This window comes from Delphinapterus leucas, chromosome 20 (assembly GCF_059928025.1).
Source record: "Delphinapterus leucas isolate spDelLeu-1000000601 "Yukka" chromosome 20, BTC_Dleu_Yukka2, whole genome shotgun sequence".
Lineage (NCBI taxonomy): Eukaryota > Metazoa > Chordata > Mammalia > Artiodactyla > Monodontidae > Delphinapterus > Delphinapterus leucas.
The window spans coordinates 12,426,513-12,449,353 of NC_143148.1; the positions used below are offsets into that span (position 1 = coordinate 12,426,513).

General features: G+C 52.9%; 2 protein-coding genes across 6 annotated transcripts in view; one reads left to right on the forward strand and one right to left on the reverse strand.

Annotated features, from left to right (window-relative positions):
- On the reverse strand, positions 1 to 16,288 carry ITPKC (inositol-trisphosphate 3-kinase C). The gene is made up of 7 exons (XM_022585607.3): positions 14,973 to 16,288; positions 10,667 to 10,766; positions 8,118 to 8,331; positions 6,644 to 6,848; positions 4,412 to 4,513; positions 3,360 to 3,431; positions 1 to 1,453 (listed from the first exon to the last, which is right to left on the reverse strand). Exons 1-7 carry the CDS (start codon positions 16,131 to 16,133, stop codon positions 1,250 to 1,252), a joined length of 2,058 nt encoding a protein of 685 aa, XP_022441315.1. The 5' UTR covers positions 16,134 to 16,288; the 3' UTR covers positions 1 to 1,249.
- COQ8B (coenzyme Q8B) overlaps positions 16,131 to 22,841 on the forward strand; it is a 21,251-nt gene continuing 14,540 nt past the window's right edge. The window contains exons 1-7 of one of the 5 annotated variants that reach the window (XM_089902817.1): positions 16,131 to 16,641; positions 17,077 to 17,174; positions 18,046 to 18,121; positions 20,142 to 20,246; positions 20,383 to 20,502; positions 20,644 to 20,710; positions 22,763 to 22,840. In XM_089902817.1, the coding sequence (XP_089758943.1) occupies positions 18,119 to 18,121; positions 20,142 to 20,246; positions 20,383 to 20,502; positions 20,644 to 20,710; positions 22,763 to 22,840 (373 nt within the window). In that variant the 5' untranslated portion in view covers positions 16,131 to 16,641; positions 17,077 to 17,174; positions 18,046 to 18,118. Of the gene's footprint in view, positions 16,642 to 17,076; positions 17,175 to 18,045; positions 18,122 to 20,141; positions 20,247 to 20,382; positions 20,503 to 20,643; positions 20,711 to 22,762; position 22,841 lie in introns of those variants that run through there. The other 4 variants (XM_022585611.3, XM_022585612.3, XM_089902818.1 and 1 more) reach the window with 4 other exon arrangements.

The window sequence follows — 22,841 nt, forward strand, 5'->3', positions numbered from 1 at the left end:
TGACTATATGTGCTGTTTATTGGGGTGTCGTCATGGGAAGGCAGCGAAACAGTTTTGCCTCCTGTTCCCCAGCCCTGCCCCGTCTTAACAACTGCCTCTCATATAAATAAGTATAAAGATGGTCAGTAGAAAAGGAGCACACGTCAGCTGGAAGACCACGTTAGAGCTTTGGCTAAGGGAGAGGGGGAGCACCTGTCCTCCCCAAGCCCAGCCTTGTGGGCCAGGAACCCAAAGTTAGGAGCAGGAGGACAGAGGGGCACCACCCACACCACAGAGTGCTGGGGTCTTTGGTTTGGACCAGGCTGCAGGCCCACCTACCCCGCACCGCAGGCCCAAGCGGGGCCTCTTCACAGCAGAGGCCAGGGATGGGGGCCCTCCCGAGGAAGGCAGCTGGTTCCCAAGCCTGCTTTTCCCTTTTCCTTCCGAATGCCCTTCCTGCCGCCACAGTCCGCTAGGAGGGAGGAGACAGAAAAGGGTAAAGGGCAGAAGGAGGACGTCCCGAGGCTGAGGCCTGAGGAACAAGGTTGTGCTGGTCACAGTGCTGGCATGGGACATGGCTGTGGTTTCAGTCTGCAGGGGGGTCAGCAGAGTTCTCCCAGGAGCAGGGCAGGAGCCCATGGGGCCAAGGGCGGGTAGGACAGGGTGAACTGGGCCCTGCCCAGCGGTGGCAGCTCTCAAGCCAGTCCCAGGGTGCCACATCCTCAAAGCCTCTGTCAGCACTTGGAGGGACGCCAGATGAAGAGACTGGGCTATAACTCTCCCGGGCGGGCCAACCAAGGGCTGCTACATTTACTCACAAATGAGGTCTGGTTCTCGGGCCTGCGAGGGGCCAGCTCGTAGAGGGAGGGGCTGACGAGGAGGCCGAGGTTACAGTCATCCACGTGGTGACAGGCCTGAGGTCACGCCCGTGCCCTGCAGTACATGCATTGTGTTCTCTCAGGGCGTGTGGTTTAGTTGTGGCCTCTGCAGCCCCTCAGAAGCCTTCCTGGCTGGTCAGGGGACCCAGTCTGGTTCTGACTCACCGCAGGACCCAGCCAGGGCACGCACCTCTCGGGCTCTTAACAATCTCCCCGCCCCCGAGGGTGCGGTGCCACCTGATCGCCAAGGCCCTCTGCATCTTCTGCACTGGTCCTGCGTGGTGTGCAGTGCAACCCTTCCCATCCCTGGGCTTCAGGCCCCCATGCATCTCGGGGCCCCTCCGGCCACACGGGCACCATCCAATAAATAAACATGATGGTGGGCGAGCAGTTCAGCTATGGGCCAGGCCCTGGAGGAGGTGAATCACGTTGTCCAGGCCCCAGAGGTAGCCGTCCTCGCGGTTGCCCTCAGCCCAGGGCAGCCGGTGGCTGAGTGTCTGGTGGTCAGGCAGGGCCACTGTCTTGCCAAAGTCGATCATCCAGACCTTGGCCAGGCCGGTGTGGTCATGCACAAAGAGGAGGGAGCTGCCTACCACCTGCAGAGGGAGAGGCAGGAGGTTAGAGGGAGGGGCAGGCACTGGCCAAGGTCCCGGCCCCACAGACTGCTGGGCAGGGTGGCTGACAGCATGAACTTTGGAGCCAGGTTGCCTGGGTTCAAACCCTAGCTCTGCCACTTACGGCTGTGTGGCCTTGGGCAGGGGACTTAACTTCTTATCTCTGTGTCCTCACGTACAAAGTAGGAATAACGGAATAAGAGTACCATTTACCTCAAAGGTTGCTGTGCATATTATATGTGTGAATTAATCCACAGAAAGCTCTTAGAAGAGTTGCCCGTATAAACAAATGCAAAACTGTTATCCTTTTTCAAGCTGGGGTACAAACTCAAATGCCCGCAGGATCCTGAAGCCATCAGAGGGGCCTGGCGGGGACTGAGGGAGTGGATAATGCCTCCCCGCGGGAAAGGGCAGCAACCACTCAGCCCCAGCGGATTGCTGCTGGTGACGCCAGGCAAGTGGCTTCCTTTGTCTGGCTCGGTTTCCTCATGTGCAGAATGGGGGTGATGGTAACCGCCCCACCTCCCGGGGTCACTGCAGCATTCCGCGTTCCACAGCTCACAAGCTGCCTCGTGGAGCTGGCCACACAGCCCTCCGGAGATACTGGGTTGTTTTTTCTTTTTTAGTCAGAAATACATTCCTTCCCTTCATCTAATGCCAGGTTTGCAAGCCTCTCCCTTTTTCTAGTCGGGTTTCAGACACCAGTGCTCCCAGAGAACCCGGATGACTGGGCAGGCGAGCAGGCGGCTGTCAGAAGAGGCAGACGCTGCCCAGCTCTGGATGGCTGTTGGCATGTGGCGAGCGGCCCAGGGTTACCATGTCTCTCGTGGTGCCAAGACAAACTGGAAATCCCGATTTTAGTGTGAACTCTACATCTTTATCATGTTTTCAATGTTGGCAACTAATTTTTTTAAATGTTTAGTCACCGGGCAGGTGAAACCAAACCTGAGGACATAAGAGGTGGGGTCCCCAGGCCTCCTCTTTGTGACTTGCGTGTAAAGCTCAAAGGCAGTAACAAGGGTGACGAGGGTGATGTTTGGTGATAACAAACGTGACCATAAAAGCTGGCACATACTGCAGGGCTCCTATGGGCTGGGCTTTAACTATATTAATCCACTTAACCTTCGTTACACCCATGCGGCAGGTGCTACAGTTACCCTGTCCTACAGGTCAGGAGACAGGCCTGCGGAGCTGCTGCCCAGGCTCAGGTGGCTGGGATTCGAACACAGGCTGGCCTGACGCCCAGATCGGTGCTCTTTCAGAAGTCAGTGATATCAGGAAAAAGAGGAGAGAGGGGCTTGAGGGGGGAGGCGGAAGAACTTGGAGATAGACACAGTGACGTCAGCACGGACTTTCTGAGACAGCCCCAGAGAGATGAATGTTTCCAAAGAGACACAGGCTGCGGAACGGAGAGAGAGGAAAGGGGAGTGGGGACAGCCACCAGATGAGGAAGGCAGGTAACAAGAATTGTAAATAATCATGGGTATAAAATAACCACAAGAGCTAGGAGTGGAGAGCCCCTCTGTGCTCCTCACGGCGCTCTGCATTTGCTCATCTCCCACCTCAGCAGCTCTATAAGGAAGGTACTATTGTTCCTCCCCACGGCAGGAGGAAACTGAGGACTGAGAGGGTAGGTCATATGCCCAGGGTCACACGGCAGAGCCAGCCTCATCCCAAGGCCACCTGGCTGGGGTCCATGCTCCTAACTGTCCCACCTCCCTGCAATCCCTCGTGCTGCCTACCCTAAAGAAGCAAACCCCAAAACTCGGGGCTTCCTTTTATAGCTTTGGCCTGTGACCCTGTTGGTGGTTTCTGCTGAGTACCACCTGGACCCCGACACTCCCCCTCACACAGGGCCCTCTGTTCCCATGGTGGCCACGGCTTGCACCTCGTGGGTCTTGAAGAAGGGGGAGTTCTCCAGAGCTTCACGAAGTTCCTCTAGGCGTGCCACGTACTTTTTCTGTGCATGAGAGGGAGGATTTCTTGGTTAGCTTATGGACTTTGTGGGTCCTTACCCACCTTGAGATCTGACCTCATCCCATACCCCCAAAGGAGTAGGCAGAATGGGGAAAAGGGGGCCATGGGGAAATGGGGGGGGCAGGGGTTGGATGCATCAGGGTGGCACAGACAAGACTGTGGTTGGGGACTTCCCTGGTGGCGCAGTGGTTAAGAATCCGCCTGCCAATGCAGGGGACACGGGTTCGAGCCCTGGTCTGGGAAGATCCCACATGCCACGGAGCAACTAAGCCCGTGCACCACAACTACTGAGCCTGTGCTCTAGAGCCCGTGAGCCACAACTACTGAGCCCGTGTGCCACAACTACTGAAGCCCGCGTTCCTAGAGCCTGTGCTCCACCACAAGAGAAGCCACCACAATGAGAAGCCCGCACACCGCAACAAAGAGTAGCCCCTGCTCGCTGCAACTAGAGAAAGCCCATGTGCAGCAACGAAGAGCCAATGCGTCCAAAAATAAATAAATGAACCCAATAAATAAAAATTTAAAAAAAAAAAGAGTGTGGTTGGTAGATCACATGAATACCCACAATTCCTAGCAGCTCCTCCCACCAAGAGGTGGAGTCTTTCCCTTGTAATCTAGTCTTGGTCTTATGACTTGCTTTGGCCAATAGAACATGGCGAGAATGATGGTGGCCATTCTGAGCCTAGCCATCGAGAGGCTTTGCTTTTTCACTTGTTTTCTTGGCCCGCTGCTTCCACCGTGAGAACAAGCCCAGGCTGGTCTGCTGGATTGAGCCAGGAGCCGAGACAGTGAGGCAGCCACCAGACATGAGAGCAGGGCCCTCCCACCAGCTGGCCTGACGGTGAGCAATGCCAGCCAGTGTCAGCCAACCTCGGCCCAAGGCAAGAGACTGTTGACGTGGGAGGAACAATGATGGTGGTGGTCCTAAGCTGCTAAATTTGGGGGCATAGGTGTCCCGCTCACCAGGATTGCGCGGTTCCCATCCACAAAGTCCTCCAACATCTTTGTCACCTCCTCCAGCTTCCGCGTCTTCTTGAAGTTAGTGCTGCAGGTCCCATCGGCTTTCTACAGGATGAGGGGTGTCATACCTTTTCCTTCCCACGCCCAACACCAAGCAGCCTCAGGCACTTCCAGGGGCCACCTACCCACCTCCAGGCTCACCTGCTGTTCAGGGGAGGCTAGCCCACCTGCCTAGCCCCAAGTCATACTCCTGAGCAACCAGTCCTTCAGGTCTAACCTTGAACCCCCTGGTTGAGCCAATCTAGCCAGGTGGGCTTTGGAGCCGGGTGGATCTGGCTTTGAATCATGGCTCTGCTAATTCCTAGCTAGGTGGCGTTAAGCAAGTCACTTCACCTGCCTCAGCCTTGAGTTCCTCATCTGGAAAATGGGAATTGTGTTAGTATCTACCTCCTGAAGCTGGTGTAAGGAGGAGGAGAGATTGGGTGTGTAGGATACACTGCACAGTGCCTGGCACATGGTAAGTAAGTACTCAGTAGAAGAGACTAATGTTATTTTTTGTCTGCGAGGGGCACAGAGAGCCCCTGAGTCATTCTGCCATGCTGTGCCAGGTGCCCTGTGGGCAATGGTAACATGGAGGTAACAGCACAGGTAACAGCACAGATGAGGGATACAAATACTGAATAAGATCATCACAAAGGGAGATAAGAATAATGGAGCATAGGGAGTTATAAGGAGGTAAAGACCCTGAACTAGTTGGATGGAACTCAAGGAGGGCTTCCCAGAGGAAGTGAAATTTGGAAGGAGTCAGGAAAATGACTGGGAGTCAGTCAACCAGGGGAACAAGGGAAAAGTACTCCTGGCACAGGAAACAGCACGTGCAGAGGGCCTGTGGCAGGAGAGAACAGGACCCTTTCAAAGAAATGAAAGTGCTTCACTGTGCCATCTATAGGGGACTGTGGCACATCCACAAAGAGCTATTATAGAAGGAATAGGAAGGAAGGGAGGGAGGGAGGGAGGAAGAGGATCTATCTCTCTACGAAATGATATGGGAAACTCTCCAGGACTATGCCACCTTTTGTAAAAACGAAAAAGGGAGGAGGGACTTCCCCCGTGGTCCAGTGGCTGACTCCACGCTCCCAATGCAGGGGGCCCGGATTCAATCCCTGGTCAGGGAACTAGATCCCACATGCCGCAACTAAGAGTTCACATGCCACAACTAAAAAGATCCTGCATACTGCAACTAAGACCCAGCGCAGCCAAATAGATAAATTAAAAAATGGGAGGAAAAGGTAGTATATACAACTGCATTTGTTTGTAAATATAGGAAGAAATATAAGAAACTGATAAAGTGGTTCCCCACGAGGAGGGGGTGGTAGAGGGACAGAATGGGAAGGACGGCAACAGGGTTGGGAGAGAGATTTCTCCTATATACCCTTTTATAATATTATTTTGACTTTCGAGCTGTGTGAATAGCTATTCAAATGATTAGATTTAATTTACAAAAAAAAGAAAGAAAGGGGCTACCCTAGGGGCGCAGTGGTTAAGAATTCGCCTGCCAATGCAGGGTACATGGGTTCGAGCCCTGGTCCGGGAAGATCCCACATGCCGCAGAGCAACTAAGCCCGTGCGCCACAACTACTGAGCCTGCATTCTAGAGCCCGTGCTCCGCAACAAGAGAAGCCACCGTAATGAGAATCCCGCATACCGCAACAAAGAGTAGCCCCCGCTCTCCGCAACTAGAGAAAGCCCGCCCACAGCAACGAAGACACAATACAGCCAAAAATAAATAAATAAAATAAACAACTTTTGAAAAAAGAAATAAAGAAGAAGAGAGAACATTTTTCTCCATAAGGAGGAAAAAGCCCCTCCAGCTGCCGTGTTGGATGATGCATCAGAGGAGGTGAGACCAGCATCTGGGAGGCCAGGGAGGCTGAGTCAGGAGAAGATGCGGCTGGACTAGGACAGGGTCTTGGTCTTGGGGAGGGGAGGGGAAAGAAGATGGAATCAAGAGACCTTCAGGCAGATGGGTAAACAAAACTTGGTCTGTGATAGACACAGGGGTAAGAGAGAAGCAGGAACCCTCCTAGTGCATCTTTCCATCCTCTGCAGTCTCCTGCTCTCTCTCCAGATCCTGCTTCTTTCCTGCTTTCTCTGACACCCTGGTTCCTTGGGAAGCCCTGCCTCAGATCTAGCTCTTAGCCCTCTACAAACAGGCTAGCAGCTCCTGGCCCTCACCTTGATGCCCTCGATCCGGAAACCCAGGGTGGAGGTCGAGCTCACGGTCTCCCTCCACTGCATGTAGCGGGGCTTGGTGACTGCACCCTGGGCATGTTCCTCGGGGGTGGGGGCCCCAGGGTCCACAGCCACCATCTTCTCATACATGTCCTTCCGGGGCCGGGGCCGTTCTCGCGCCTTCACCAGCTCCTCCTCCAGGTAGGTCCTGGGACACAGAGGATATAACAAGGGAAATTACGAAGAACACAGCTGGAGGACTTACACTCCCTGACATCAAGGCATGTTCCAAAACTACAGTGTGGCACAAGAATAGACAAACAGATCAATGGACCAGAACAGAGTCCACAAACAGACACACACGTACGTTCACCCAATTTATGACAAAGAAGGCACCACAATTCAGTGGGGAAAGGGCAGTCTTTTCAATAAATGGTGCTAGGTCAATAGGATATCCATATGGCGGTGGGGAGAGGGGAATGAACCTCGATCCCTGCCTCAGACCATATACAAAAATTAAATCTAGGTGGATTGCAGATCTAAATGTGATAATTAAAACAAAGCTTGTAGAAGAAAACATAGGAGAAGATCTTTGTGACCTTAGAGTAGGCAGATTTCTTAAACACAAAGCTACTAGCCGTAATGAAAAAAACTGACAACCTGTACTAAATTAAAAGCCCTTCTCGGGACTTCCTTGGTGGCACAGTGGTTAAGAATCTGCCTGCCGGTGCAGGGGACACAGGTTCAATCCCTGGTCCAGGAGGATCCCACATGCCGTGGAGCAACTAATCCCGTGCACCACAACGACTGAGCCTGCGCTCTAGAGCCTGCGAGCCACAACTACTGAAGCCCACATACCTAGAGCCCATGCTCCGCAGCAAAAGAAGCCACTGCAATGAGAGGCCCGTGCACTGCAACCGCAACAAAGAGTAGCCCCAGCTCGCTGCAACTAGAGAAAGCCCACGCGCAGCAACAAAGACCCAACGCAGCCAAAACTAAACAAATAAATAATTTTTAAAAAAACTTCTGTTTATCAAAAGATGTTAAGAGAGTGAAATGGGAGAGTTGGAGTGTGTGTGTGTGTGTGTGTGTGTGTGTGTGTGTGTGTGTGTGTATCTCCAGCAAAGGACTTGTATCCAGAATATATAAAGAATTATACATCTTTATAATAAAAAGAAAAAGAGAGACCAGTAGAAAAATGGGCACTTTTCAAAAGAGGATATCCAAATGGCCAATCAATGCTCAAGTTGTTTGGTCATCAGAGAAATCGAAATTAAAACCGTAACTATTCACCAGAATAGTTAAAAGTAATAAAACAGGTAATACAAAGTGTTGATGAGAAGATAGAACAGAACTCTCATACACTGATGGCGGGAAAGGATGCTGGTACAACCGCTTTGAAGATTGGCTTGGCGCTATCTTCAAAAATGTCCCCCCCGACCCTTCACCTCTGCCCCATGGCTGCCCCTGAACCTACCTGCTGCCCATCTTGCAGTCCATGATGGAGGGGTTCTCAAAGTCTGCCAGGAGATCTTCCATCTGGTTGAAGGCCTGGCCATCCTGCTGCACCATGCCATAGTAGGCTGGCACGAAAGGTCGCAGGGGGTCGTACATCAGCTGTTCCAGGCTGCGCTGCTCATACTGACAGAAACGCTTTAGAATCCAACCATCCTCTCCTGCCTGGAAGTTCCCTATGAGCAGCAGTCAACGAGAGGGTCAAAAACTGAATGAGCAAGGGCTTCCCTGGTGGCGCAGTGGTTGAGAGTCCGCCTGCCAATGCATGGGACACGGGTTCGTGCCCCGGTCCAGGAGGATCCCACATGCCGCGGAGCGGTTGTGCCCGTGAGCCATGGCCGCTGAGCCTGCGCGTCCGGAGCCTGTGCTCCACAATGGGAGAGGCCACAACAGTGAGAGGCCCGCGTACCGCAAAGAAAAAAACAAAAAAAAAACTGAATGAGCAAGAGAATCCCCCCACCTCCTGTAGGTATCAGGTCCTGGCCACCATCATCTTGCCTGACCCTTCCGCAATACCTTCTCTCCCTACCAGCAATTCTCAAAATCTTGGCCAGAGGTGGTGAAGGAAGGACCTAGTTCTGCATTTTGTTTAAACAGAGGCCTATTCACAGCACACTGTGTCCTCATTTGTTTTGTAATTTTGGATTATGAGCTCTCGATCAGCAATGGGAATTTTTGTGAGAGCTGAGTCAAGAGCATGACTCTCCCAAGCAGATCTGCATTTGCTTCTGCCTGGAGTCCCAGAGCGCTAACAATCAGGGCCTTGTTAGTTTACAAATCTGGCATTTTGTGGGCCATGCAGATAGAGTAGATCAGAATTACAAATTCTTATTGAGGCAGGTAGTATTTTCAGATTATATTTTCCAAAGATGGCTGCAACAGTAGCTCATGTCCCACATGCTCTTCTAGAACTTTGCCACTCCCATCAAGAAGTGGAATCTAGTTCTTTTCCTCTTGAATCTGAGAGGGCTTATGGCAGAAGCAACACTGTGACTTCAGATCTAAGTCATAAAAGGAGATGCAGCTTCCACTTTGTTGGCAGAGACACTTGCCTTTCAAGTCCTGAGCCACCATGTAAGAAATCTGATTATTCTGAGGCTACCATACTGTGAGGAAGCCCAAGCAGCTACACACAGAAGTCACATATAGGCTTTCCAGCCGGCAGCCCCAACTGAGAACCAGCCAACAACCAGCATCAACTGCCAGGTGTGTGAATGCATGAACCTCCTAAGGTCTCCAGCTTGCAGCCTTCGAGTTGTTCTAGCTGAATTCCCAGGTATCACGGCGCAGCAACAAGCCAGCCCTGCCATGCTCTGTCTGAATTCCTGACCCAAAACTTATGAGTGTAATCAAATGGTTGTTTTATTCCACTAAGTTGTTTGTTTGTTTTTTTTAAACCACCACTAAGTTTTGAGTTTTTCATTTTTGGTATTTTTTAAACTCAGCAATAGTAACGAGGACACATACAGACGGCAGGCCTGTGCTTACAGTTTTCGGGGGGCCTGGCCCTTCTCTGACTCAGTTCTAAGGATGAACAGGTGGATAAGCTCCCTTCCTGCCTCCCTTTGCTGGTGGGTACAGTGGGTCTAGTCCAGCCCACAGCCTGTTTTTGTAAAAAAAAAAAAAAAAGCTTATTGGAACACAGACACACTCACAAATTTATATATTAACTATGGCGGCTTTTGTGCTGCAACAACAGAGTTGAATAGTTTATATCTATTATCTAGCCCTTTACCAAAAATGCTAGATTCTAGGCCTTGTGCTATTATGTGCTAAAGAGATTGTGCTAGGTCCTGGGGAAAAAACATTATAGCTGTTGTTTATTGGGGGCCTACTCTGCTCTGGCCGCAGGGTGAGGACAGGGACTGGTAATTGCCATTTATGAGGGGTCTGTCTCTCAATCTCAATATACATTGCGGTACGCAGGCCTCTCACTGTTGTGGCCTCTCCCGTTGCGGAGCACAGGCTCCGGACGCGCAGGCTCAGCGGCCATGGCTCACGGGCCCAGCCGCTCCACGGCATGTGGGATCTTCCCGGACCGGGACACGAACCCGTGTCCCCTGCATCGGCAGGCGGACTCTCAACCACTGCGCCACCAGGGAAGGCCTCAATATACATTTTGATTTTAACCCTTTAGTTTACCCTGCAAGGGAGGGACGATTATCTCACACTACAGATGAGGACACTGAGCCCCAGTGAGGGAGAGTAACTTGCCCAGGGTCATCCACAAATAGAGAGCGGAACTCGGATTTGAGCCCAGGCCCATCTGTCCCCATGGTCGAAGATATGCCCCCTGCCACCGGGATAACAGGAAACAGCCCTCCATCCTGATGTATGAATGGCCCAGCCCAGGCCTAAGCACTTTCCATAAAAGCCCCATGAGCTGGAGACTGTCACCAAGCCCATTTTACAGATGGGGGAACTAAAGTACAAACAGCAGTTCCTTCCCCGCCCAGGCGTCTCTGCCCAGCCCTGCCTGTCCCCCACCCGCCCTTCTCCCCCCGCGCTCACCGGAGTGTCCAGACAGCTGGACCCAAGGGTAGTGTTTTCGGAAGGAGACCATGAAGGGCGAATACTTCAGCACTGTCTTCAGCTTCTTCCACGGTTTGTTCTGTGTGGGGCAGAAAGGGTGGGGTCAGGGCTAAGGCCAGGGATGCAGGGGGATGGCGCTGCTGCCATGAGAGGGAACCAAGGGGGGCTTCCTGGGATCCCTGGGCCCAAGCTGGTTGCGGTGAGCAAAGCTCACTGACTTGTGCAATCACAAACTCCCCAGAGGCCTCAGCAAAGGCAGAGAAGAGTCTCTGTCCATTTGTCTCGGCGTCATCACTTTGTATCTGTGTCTCTCTGTCCTTCTCGAGGGAGCAGAGATAGGCTAGGTTGTGTTGCAGTCATCAGCTACTCCCAAATCGTCCCCCGACACATATACATCAGAAAGGTGGTTCCAGGGAAAATGATAAAGGCAGGAGTTGATGAATGGAGGCTGAACCACAGAGAGAGACAGAAACAGAGACAGATGACCAAGCGATGACAAAGACAGACAGGGACAAAGATGGAGACTGCAGCAGTCATGACAGCTGCTTACCAAATAGCTCCAGCCTGTCCCCCTACCAGGGATATCCCCGCCCTCTTGAACTTAGCTTTGGCCAATGAAATGTGAGCAGAAGTGTCACATTTAGGTGGAAGCCTTAAAGCCAAACAGTGACTCTCCATGTTCTTTTCCCCAGTATAGAAAGGGGTGGGGGACTGTAGGAAGAGAAACAGAGGCTGAGTGAAAACAGCACGGAGCAGGGCCGCCTCAGCCACCACTGACCCACTGTCAATGTGCAGTAGGAATGAAAATAATCCTTTGTTGGGAATTCCCTGGTGGTCCAGTGGTTAGGACTCCGTGCTTTCACTGCCAAGTGCCTCGGTTCAATCCCTGGTTGGGGAACTAAGATCCTGCAAGCCTCGGGGCCAAAAAAAAAAAGAAATCCTTTGTTGTTCCAAGTCACTGAGTTTGGGGGCTGTTTGTCACTATAGCAAACCCTGACCTCTTCCAACTGACACAGAGATAGGCACAGAGTTACTAGAAGAGAAAGAAATATAGAAAGACAGAATGGGAGACACAAAGTAATGACAGAGAAAGAAAAAGAAACATAGATGCAGAGGAAGACAGAGAGAGAGCAACAAAAAACCAGAGAAGCAAACAGAAAACAAGGATTTAGTTGTATCGTGTGGACTCAAGCAAGAGCTTCTTGAGACCTGGTTACTGCCTGATTCACTGCATTTGCATATGCACGCACACGCACGTGTGCACACGCGCACACACACGAGTATCTTCTCTGCTCCAAGCACACAGCAGGCCCTTAGCAAGGATTGGGAGAATGAGTCCTCTCTAGAGAAAAAAGCTATGTGGCTCATCTCCCCCCACCCCGGGGTCAAGGCCATGTTCTCTCCTACCCCCCAGAGCCCAGCTACCTAGCAGACATCTAATGGATGGTGGGAAGGTCAAACACAGGCAGGGGTTGGACTGAAGGATTCAGGAAGGGCTATTCCCTCCCCTCTCCAGCTGCCAGCCATGAAGAGGAGGTGATGAATAAAGGTTCCTGTTTACTAAGCACCTGGAACATTCCAGGCACAATGACAAAGGCTCAGTGTGCCATAACCTACTTAATCCTAAAAACACAACCCCAGGAGGACTGCTGACTGTGTTACAGAGGCGGAAACAGAGACTCAGACGGGTGAAGTCACCTGCCTAAATCACACAGCATAGTGCTGGGGTTCTACCTCTGGTCTGACTCCACTGCCCTGGGCTTATCCATTACAGCCCTGCTAGATTACAAGTCTTGAGGGCAGGGACTGGGGTTGTCATGGTTACAACTGTGTCCCCAGCCATGGCTTGACACACAACAGGTGCTCCAAAAATGTAGCTTGGGTTGAAGGAGATTGATTAAATGTCTTTTTTTAAAATTTTTTATCATAAGCAGGTTCAGTATCTTCTCTCTCTTTTTTCTTAGATCTGATGGTTAATCTGGGCTTTCTCAGATGGCTTCATCATGGCCTCAGCTCACATCTCCTCCTCCTCCAGGAAGCCCTCTCTGATACCCCAGGTCTGGCCAGTCACCTTCTCTAGATTCCCACAACCCTCTGGGCTTCCCCCATCCCAGCCCTGAGCACTCTGAGCTGTCACTGCCTGGTGATGGGTCTGTCTCCTCCACCGGCCTGGGAGCTCCATGTGGGCAGTGTCTGGGTCACTACTGTGTTCCCAGCAAAGCCAACGTGGGGCCAAACACAAATTAGGGACCCTGGGACTGTCTGTTGTCTGATTAGGAGGACAGGATGGATGTGAGAAGGAAGGAAGGTGGGGGAGGGGGGAGAAAGTAGCTGGGCCTTTAAGGTCAGATGGGATTTCAAAATGAAGCAAGAAGGAAGCGAGGGGTATTCTGAGTGGTGGGAACAGCTTGAGCAATGAGCGGAGGCAGGATGGCTGCAACATGTTCAGGGAACAGTGTGTACTTCGGCTCCCTTGCAGCAGCAGAAGGGGTCAGGATGGGAGAAGGGAAGCTGAACGTAGAAAGGAGCCTGGAGACAGGAAGCTGTGAACACAGGACTGAACTCCTGATCGCTATCAGGCAGGCCCTGGGGAGCCATGGAAGACTCTGGAGCCGGGAACGTTGAAAAGTTAGTCAGAGCTGGGTTTTGGAGGCAGATTCTAGGGGATGAGGAAACACTGGAGACAGGGAGGCCTGGGAGGAAGGCAAGTTAGGGACGGATCCACAAAGTGCAGGGGTGAAAATGACTGGGTTTTCAACTAAGCCAGCATTGAGTTAGAATCCAAGCTCCGACCAGACGTGGCCAACTCTAAGCAAGTGACCTCACTTCTCTAGGCCTTAGTTTCCCCTCTGTAAAATGCAGATAATAATAATACCAATCTTATAGTGCTTTTATGAGGATTCAAAGAGTTAACACACATATAGCACTTGGAAAAGTGCCTGGTATTCAGTAAGGGTTTGAATCTCAGCTCTGTGTCTTCCAAGGTCTGTGACCTTGGATGAGTCTCTGTGCCTCAGTTTCTTCGTCTATAAAATGGGGATCATAGTATCTACCTCATAGGGCTGCTGTGAAGATTAAGATGAGTTAATATAAGCAAAGAGCTTAGCACAGGGAATTCCCCGGAGGTCCAGTGGTTAGGACTCTGTGCTCCCAATGCAGGGGGCGTGGGTTCGATCCCTGGTCGGGGAGCTAAGATCCTGCATGCCTCGGAGTGTGGCCGAAAAAAATAAAATAAAAAAGAAAGCTTAGCACAGGGCTGGGCACGAGCGAGTGATAGCTGTTATTTTTGTTTCTTCATTCACTCCAGCTCAGCTGCTCTGAGATGTCAAGGAGATGAGGGGGTAGGCAGAGGGAACAGCAATGGCAGAGAGCTCCAGAGGGTCAGCGCCTTGGCTCTGGCACAGGCAGGCTGGGGCAGGTCTATCTCTTACATCTGTGGCCACATGTGTGAGCACGTTCCTAAAGGGAAGCATGTGGGGTGAAGGGGACTCTGGGCAGATTCCAGCCAGGGGCCCCAGGACAATGGAAGGACCCAGCAGGCAGACCCACCAGAGGCTCTCACACCTGCCTATGCGCTGACCCTCCCTCCCTGAACCTGCCCTGGCGGCCTTCCTGATTCCCCAGAGAACCGCACCCAAGCTGTGGATGAGGGTGGAGGATGTAAACAAGAGTGTGCTGGAGCACCCTGGGGAGCTCGGGGGCAACGCAATGGGGAAATGGGAGAGTCCCTGGCCAGGCTGGGGGTCCCTTAGCATTTTGGCTTCACACAGCTCTTTGAGAATCTGATAAAAGCTGGGAGCTCACTCCCTACAAAAGTGAATGAGCTAAGGGGTGGTGAAGGCTGATGACCCTTTAAGGCAGCTACAGGCCCCAGACTTAGAAAAGTCGGTAGAAAGTGCACCCTTCCTGTCTGCCTGAACTAGTGTTCTTTAGAGTTTGGGGTCACAGACTGTGATCCAACAGAAGTCACAGACCCTTGCTGCAAAAACATGTGTATACACACACAGTTTCACACAATTTCAGGGATTCCTGAGTACCATGAAGTTGGCCAGCAGCCATCCATTTTAGACCCCAGGACTGGAGGCAGTGGGTGAGGGGAAATGAAGAGAATTAGCAAGAGGCTGCCTGGAGGGGGTTAGTAACCCTGCTGTCGGATGGAAGAGGTGCTTGGAGATGAAATTGCTGGTGGAGTTCTAAAGAACTTCTCAAAGGAAAGGCGGGGGTGGAGGCGGGGGATACGGGATCTGTGGGGATGTGGCTCAAGGGCAGGATGGGTCCCACTCACCCCAGACCTGTCCTCAGGGTCGCTGGAACCTCCACCCCCGGCCACCACGTCATCCTCAGACTCGTCGAAAGAGGAGGCAGAGGAGAAGCCTCCACTGCCCCCTTCAATCTGGGAGGGGGGTCCCACTGGCTGAGCCTCAGGCTCGGGGGTTTCAGGAGTGATGATGAGACGGGGCACAGGGGTCAGGGGGCAACACTCCTGGTGAGAGTACAGGTGAGTCACCAACTCCCCGCGTTCTGGTTCCTCTAATGAGCCATCTTGGTTGGGCTCCCCCAAAAGGCAGTCTGTCCCAGGCTCTGTCTGGGGTCCATGAGTATCTTGTGTCTGGGGTCCATCAGTGCCAGGCTGTGGCCAGAAGCCATCAGTATCTTGTTGTGTTGGGAAACCATCGATGTCAAGCTGTTTCCAGGTTGTTTCCGTATCCTGTTGTATCTGGGAGCCATCAATGTGCTGCTCTATCCAGGGGTCTTTGGTATCCTGTTGTGTCCTGGAGCCATCAGTGTACAATTCTTTCCAAGAGCCATCAGCATTTGGCTCTGTTGAGAGAGAGGCCCCTTCTGGCTGAGTCCGGACGCTGGACCTGTTCTGGTGGGTCCAGAGGTTATCAGCCCTGGGCTTGGCCCTCTCTGGCTGGGTCTGTGACCCATGTATTTCTAGCTCTGCCCAGGGCCCATCAACCCCTGGCTGTGCCCAGAGGTTAGCCCTCTCTGGCTGACACTGGAGGTCAGACCTGTGTGGATCGGTCCAAAAGCCATCTGTCCTAGTCTCCGTCCAGTCACCGGCTGTCTCCAGTTCTGACCAGTGGCTGCTCCTTTCTGGATGTGTCCGGAGGATGGACCTGCCTGGCTCCGTCTTTTGGCTGGGCCGCTCCGTCCCCGCCCCGGAGCCAGCTGCTTCAGGCTCAGCCTGTCCGTCGGTCCCCGACTCAGGCCCGAGGCCGGCCCTCTCGGGCTCGGTGTGGAGGTTGGACTCCTCGGTCCGGGCCCGGGGCCCGCCCCTCTCCGGCCGCCCCGCCGGGCCCCCTGCGCCGGGCCCAGGTCGTTGCTGCCCCGGCTGCCGCCGCCGCCCCCCTCGCGTCGCCGCCAGTCCCATGCGGGCTGTCCCCGGCAGCGCCCCAGCCTCCGCCTCGCTCAGGTTTCCCCGGCACGGGCAGCGCCTCATGCCCGCTCCCTAGGTTCGGGATTTGACCGGGCCCAGCCCCTCCTGCCCCTTTAAATCCCGCGAGGGGTGTGGCTGGGGAGCCCCGACTCGCGGGTTCCGGCCCGCGGAGCTCCAGCCAGCCCAGCCAAGCAGGGGTTAACCGATACTTTCCCCCACCCCCACCCCCACCCCCACCCCTACCCCTGCCCACAACTCCCGGGGAAGGCCCCGAAGCCCCGCCTCGCCGGACGTGACGTAAAGGGGTATGGGCCTTGTCTGGCTCCTCCCGTCTCCATTCGCGCGGAGGACCGCGAGCGCCTGGAGCTAGTCCAGGTTAGGTATGGGGCGCCGGGATCCTGGTCCCGGATCAGTGGGGCCCCTCGCAGCACCCTCGCAATTAACCCTACGTCTCCACACCCTCGAGTGACTAGTTTAGTCTCCCTATAACCCCCGGCGACGAGTCCGGCAGCGTGCCCATTCTTCACGCAGCGCCGGGAAGGACTTTCGAAGAGTTGGGAATTCTACTTGCGTGAGTTCGAGACCCGCCTCTGCTAGTTCCTAGCTGTGTTACCTTGAACGAGTGACTTCCTCTCCCAACCCCCTGCCCCAGCCCCAGACTCAGTTTTGTCACCTGTAAAATGAGGATACATTATATTACTTTACTGTTTTGAAAAATGTGTGTTCAATGCCACAAGAGCCAGTCACTTTTACCAACTGGGAAACTGAGGCCCAGAGCAGTGAAAGAATTTGCCTAGGGTTAAATGACGGGCAAAACCAGGGTCTTAATCTCTGAAGCTAGAACGCCTGGTTTCAAAGCTTGGCTCCAGCACTTACTTCCTGGATGACCTCTCCCAACAGACTTGTCTCTTCAGAGCCTCCATTTCCCCATCTGTAAAAAGGGTTGTTATGGGGATTTTTATTTATTTACAACAGCATTTACATTTGTATACTTGCTTTGTGCCAGGCGCTGTACTTACCACTTTATACCCAAAATCTTGTAAGGTAGGGTTGATCATCATCCCCATTGCACCGCCAAGGAAACAGGCACAGAAAGGCAAAGCGGTGAGTCAAGATCACACATCTAGGGAATTCTGACAGTCCAATGGTTAGGACTCTGTGCTTCCACTGCAGGGGGGCTGGGTTCGATCCCTTGACGGGGAACTAAGATCCCGCAAGCCGCCTGGAGAGGCCAAAAAAAGGGGAAAAAAAGATCACACATCTCAATTGTGTAGATTTGAACTTTGGCCCATCTAATCCAAAATTTGGGTCTTTGGTCACTATTTTTTTTTAATATTTATTATTTTATTTATTTTGGCCGAGCCAGGTCTTAGTTGCAGCATGCATGTGGGATCTGTTTCCCTGACCAGGGATCAAACCCCGGCCCCCTGCATTGGGAGTGCCTTACCCACTGGACCACCAGGGAAGTCCCTTTGGTCACTATCGAGTGATACAACTTGATTTTGAGGCTGGGGGTGTTGGAAGAAGAGCCGGAAGTAAGAATATTTTCTGTAAATCAGTCCTGCCTCTGCTCAGAATCCTCAGTGGTTGCCATTCTACTCAGGAAAAAAGCCACAGTCTTCACCATACCTAAGCTGGCTCTGCTTACCTTCCAGACCTCATCTAATCCTTTTCCTCTTACTCACTCTGCCCATTGGCATCTTTGCTATTTCTCTGAGATATCTTCAGCACAGGGACTTTACACTGGTTGTTCCCTCTGCCTGGAACATTCGTTCCTCAGCTATTTCAATCGCTCCTTCCCTCACCTCCTTCAGGTCTTTACTCAAACGATGTCTCCTCAGTGAGGCCTTTCCTTTCCACCCTATTTAAACGCACACTCTTCCCTCCTCTCCCTGCCCTTCCCTGGTTTGTTTTTCTCTTTAACAAGTGTCACCTTATTACATATACTTATGTATTTTATTGTGCCTCTCACCAGAAGCCAGCACCAAGAGGGCAAAGATTTTTGCCTGTATTGTTCCTTGCTGTGTCCCCAGTGCCTAGAAAAGCAAATGGTAAGCGCTCAATAGAAATTTTGAAAAGAATATTTTTTCTATAAGAAATTTCTCTCATGTATAGAGCTCTTGTTCTGTACCAGCTCCATGCCAGCCTCTCTACAGACACTGTTTCACTGCATCCCTTTCTCACTAACACTGAGCAGGAGGGGATGCCATGGCCCCACTTTATAAATGGGGACACTGAGGCTCAGAGCTCTGCCAGCCTGTAGTCTTTGCTTGTAGCCACCAGGCTATTTGATATGATCTCATGTATCTGATACCAGGCTTGGTACCATGAGTCACAGCCCTGTAGGATAAGTTATTGTCATAGGTACTTTTTATATATTTTGCCCCCAAGAGTGAGCTGCCACCTAGCTCCTGAGTCAGACCCTTGTGTCTGGAAGAGTACAGGGGGTGGTTTCTGTTTTGAAACAGTCACCTGGAAAGGGGCATTGGGCACAGACCCAGGAATCTAAAATGAATCATCTCTTTACAGACCAATGGGAAGTCATAGCAGGGTCCCCCTAATGCATCATACAGGCTGGGAAGCTGAGATCCAGAAAGTGTTGAGGCTCTTCTGAGGTCACGTAGCACAGGGACAGAGACAGGGAGGTCTGATTCCTGACAAAGGGGGTTAGACAGGGTTTGGGGGAGGCAGTTCTGTGTGGGGAGTGTCATATCCTCTCTCCCAGTGGTGGGAGAGATGTCCCAGCCAGCTGCTTCTATTCCAGACTGTGAGAAGAGGGGTGAGTCAGTTTACCGGGGAGGGGGGGGGGGAAGCAGGCTTTAAGCCTGTCCTCCCTCCCCCATCAACAACACACACACCCAGATGAGCTGGGAGCTGGTTTTCTGGGATGCCAAGGCTCCTGAGTCAGCACTGGGAATCTTGGCTGAGTGTGTTCTGGAAAATGTCAGGCCTACGGGAAACAAAGGGCTCCCACTCACACCATCCTGCAGGTGGGCGGGGAGCTGAGAGAGCAGGGTGTAGGAGGGAACAGGGGCCCAGTGTGCAAAGGGCTAGGTGTGAGGGGGTTTATGCACACTGAGGGAAACAGCTGGTGAGCAAGGCAGGGGGGTTATATGTGCAAGGGAGGAGGTTGGGTACCAGGATATGGGCTCCATGTGAAAGGGAAATGTTTGCTGGGAAGATGTGCGTTCAAAGGAGAGATGTTGAGCCTACTAGGGGTACAAATAAGGAAAACGGAGGCTGACAAAATGTTCGCGCAAAGGAGAGGTGTGGAGTTTGTAAAGGAGAGGAATGTTTGTAAAATAGACGTGTAGGAAACTAAAAGGTCCGCCGTGGACAAGGCACTTTGAAGTGAGTGGAAGGGCACAAAATAGCACGTGAGCGCTTCGGCTGTGGCCCAGCCCACCCTACCCTGCCCTTAGGCCGTGGCCCAGCCCACCCTGAGGCCCCTGATCTGCTCCTCCGTCATTCGCTAGCTGACCGGAGGGGGCAGGCATGAGAAGACTTCCAGAAATGCAGGAGCCGCCTCGCCCCGGGACCCCCCGGCCCCTCCCCCCCACCCCGGCCCCCCTAACCCCCCCACCCCGGCCCCCCTAACCCCCCCGGCCCCTCCCCCCCCCCCCCCCGCGCATAGCTGACCCAGAGCCGGGGAGTGGGTGCTTAGCAACCGGGGGAAGTACCCAGTAACGGGGTTGGTAGGGGGGAACACCGGAAGAGTTGTGGGTGCCTAGCAACCGAGGGGAAGGCGGTGCCTAGCAATGATGGGGGTGCTCAGAGGAGTGGAGAGGTAGCCCTGGAGGATCTGTGGGTGTCTAGCAACAGGGGAGGACCTTAGCAACGGCGCGGAGTGGGACCAGGGGAAAGTGGTTTGAAGAGGTGTTCGGGAAGAGCTATGGGTTCTTAGCAACGAGAGAGGGAACCAGGCGAAACTGGGGGCCTGTTAACAGGGGAGGAAGTCTTTGGTGGTGGGAGTCTTAGGGTGGACACGGAGGAATGTGAGGCAAAGACGGGCAAAGCAGGGAGGTCAGTCCCACAATTCCTACCCGAATAATCCCTCCTCTTCTCCCCCAGACAATGTGGCTGGAGGTGGGGGGCCTACTACGGGGGACCTGTGGACAGTGGGGCCGGACTACTGGTCTGCCTTGTGGGGCCCTGGGGCCTGGGCCCCTCTGCTGGGTAAGAGGCTGGGGAGGGATCTCCAAGGGGAGGAGGCTGAGGGAGGCTTCAGGGAGTCAAATGACAGGGAGGGGTCTAAAGGGGCCAGGCTGATGGTACGTTCTCCACTTGTTACCGGTGTTCCCGTCTCTTGCAGGGGCCATGTGGGGGTCCTTGGACCCAAAAGCTTCACCAGGATGGGCCTGGCAGGGGCCTGGGTGAGGAAGACATTCGCAAGGCACGGGAGGCCCGGATCAGGAAGACAGCCCGGCCCCAGGTATCATTGCCCCACACCCAGCAACACCCCATGAAGGCAGCTGGCCTCCCGAGCTTGGGGAAGGGTGTGGTGGCAGGTTGGTTGGACTTCCTGGGTGCTGTGTCCACCTTTTCCCGCTCAGACCTTCTCTCCGTTTCCCAGCTGAGTGACCGTTCTCGAGAGCGCAAGGTGCCCACCTCCCGCGTCAGCCGCTTGGCCAACTTTGGGGGTAGGTATGACTGTGGGAGATTGTGACCTAGATCAGAGGAGGTGACATTTACACAATGAAGCAAGGGAGAGAGTGGATCAGAGACAGAGAGAGGAGGGAGAGATGGGAAAAGAATGAAGGCAAAGTCCTGTAGAACCAAGAGATATAGAGAGGAATGTTGTGTTTATTGAGAACTTGGAATGTTTAGGGCCCCATACACATGTGGCCTCTGCACTGAATCAATGAGTGTTTGTTTCCGTTCTATAGATGAGGAAGTGGAGGCTAAGGGAGGTGAAGTGACTTGACCCCGGGTCATGCAGCAGAATTATTCAAACTTCAGGTCACAACCTGCATGAACTAATTTTCTTTTAATTAATTATTTATTTATTTATGGCTGTGTTGGGTCTGCTGCGTGCAGGCTTTCTCTAGTTGCGGCAAGTGGGGGCTACTCTTCATTGCAGTGTGCGGGCTTCTCACTGCAGTGGCATCTCTTGTGGAGCACGGCTCTAGGCGCGCGAGCTTCAGTAGTTGTGGCACGTGGGCTCAGTAGTTGTGGTGCACAGGCTTAGTTGCTCCGCGGCATGTGGGATCTTCCTGGACCAGGGCTTGAACCCGTGTCCATTATTTCATGCAGGGCTTCCCTGGTGGTGCAGTGGTTAAGAATCCACCTGCCAGTGCAGCGGACACGGGTTCAAGCCCTGGTCCAGGAAGATCCCACATGCCGTGGAGAAACTAAGCCCGTGCGCCACAACTACTGAGCCTGCTCTCTAGAGCCCGTGAGCCACAACTACTGAACCCACGTGCCACAACTACTGAAGCCTGCACACCTAGAGCTCGTGCTCCCCAACAAGAGAAGACACCGCAATGAGAAGCCCACGCACTGCAATGAAGAGCATCCCCCGCTCGCCACAGCTAGAGAAAGCCCACGCGCAGCAACGAAGACCCAACACAGCTAAAAAAAAGGAAGAAAAGAAGAATGGAAAATATGTGTACATGTAGAGTAAGGGAAAGTCTTGTTTCATGAAACATTATATATATATCGGTCTCTACCGGTTATAATGCGAATGTCTTCTTTACTGTGGATCATGGTTCAGGTTTTAAAGATACCAATTGAAGGAGTCAAATACACTGGTTAGAGCTTTGGCACCAGGCTGCGCGGGGTTCAACAGGTGATTCTGCCGCATCCTCGCTTTGTGACTCTGGATAAGTTACTTAACTTCTCTGAGCCTCGATTTCCTTTTCTGTAAAATGGAAGCTTTTCTGTAAAATTTCTCTCATGAGGGTGTGAGGACAAGATGAGTCAATGCATAAAAGGCACTGGGAATGGTTCCTGGCATGGAGAAAAGTGCTCAGAAAATTCCAACTACAATTATTTACGGAGATGGTGACAGTGAAAGAGGCAGAGTGACTCGAGATGTCTTTAAGGACAAGGAGACAGAGGAGGCAGAGGAAATCAGAGCCGGAGAGCTAACATCCAAAGGAGGAACTGAGGGAAAGAGGCCTAGACAGACATGCCGGGTGGACGGAAGGGCAGAGGTGGAGAAATAACTGACTTAGAAAAGGAGAGGTGAGCATGAAGAAGAGGAGATGTGGACAGAGAAACAGGAGTCATAGGAAGACAGAGAGTCCTGGGGGGATCATTTTGGGGCCTTCTTACCCATGGCTGCACACTAGAATCATCTGGGATGCTTAAAAGAAAAAGAATTCTGAGGCCTCATCTCAGGCCAGTTCAACCAGAACCTCAGTGGTAGGGCCTGGGCATTGTATTTACAAAAGCTCCTCACATGACTCTGTGTGCAGCCAGGGGTGAGAACCACTAACCTGGGAGACAGAGACAAGGAGAGAGGGATGGAGAAAGAGGTAGCCTCACCTCCAAGGGAGCCTCAAGCAGGGAGAGTGAGTAAGAGACTGATGTGGAGACCGAGGGACGCAAAGAGCTGACTACAAAGAGTTGGGAGACAGGTATACATAAAGAGAGACAGAGAGGAGAGAGGGTCAGCGGGGTGGGGAGGGGGTGGGGGAGGAGATCTCCCCAGGGCAAGTGGGCACTCAGGCTCCTCTCTCACTCCCCAGGACTGGCTGTGAGATTGGGGCTGGGAGCACTAGCTGAGATGGCCAAGAAGTCCCTGCCCGGAGGACGTGTACAATCAGG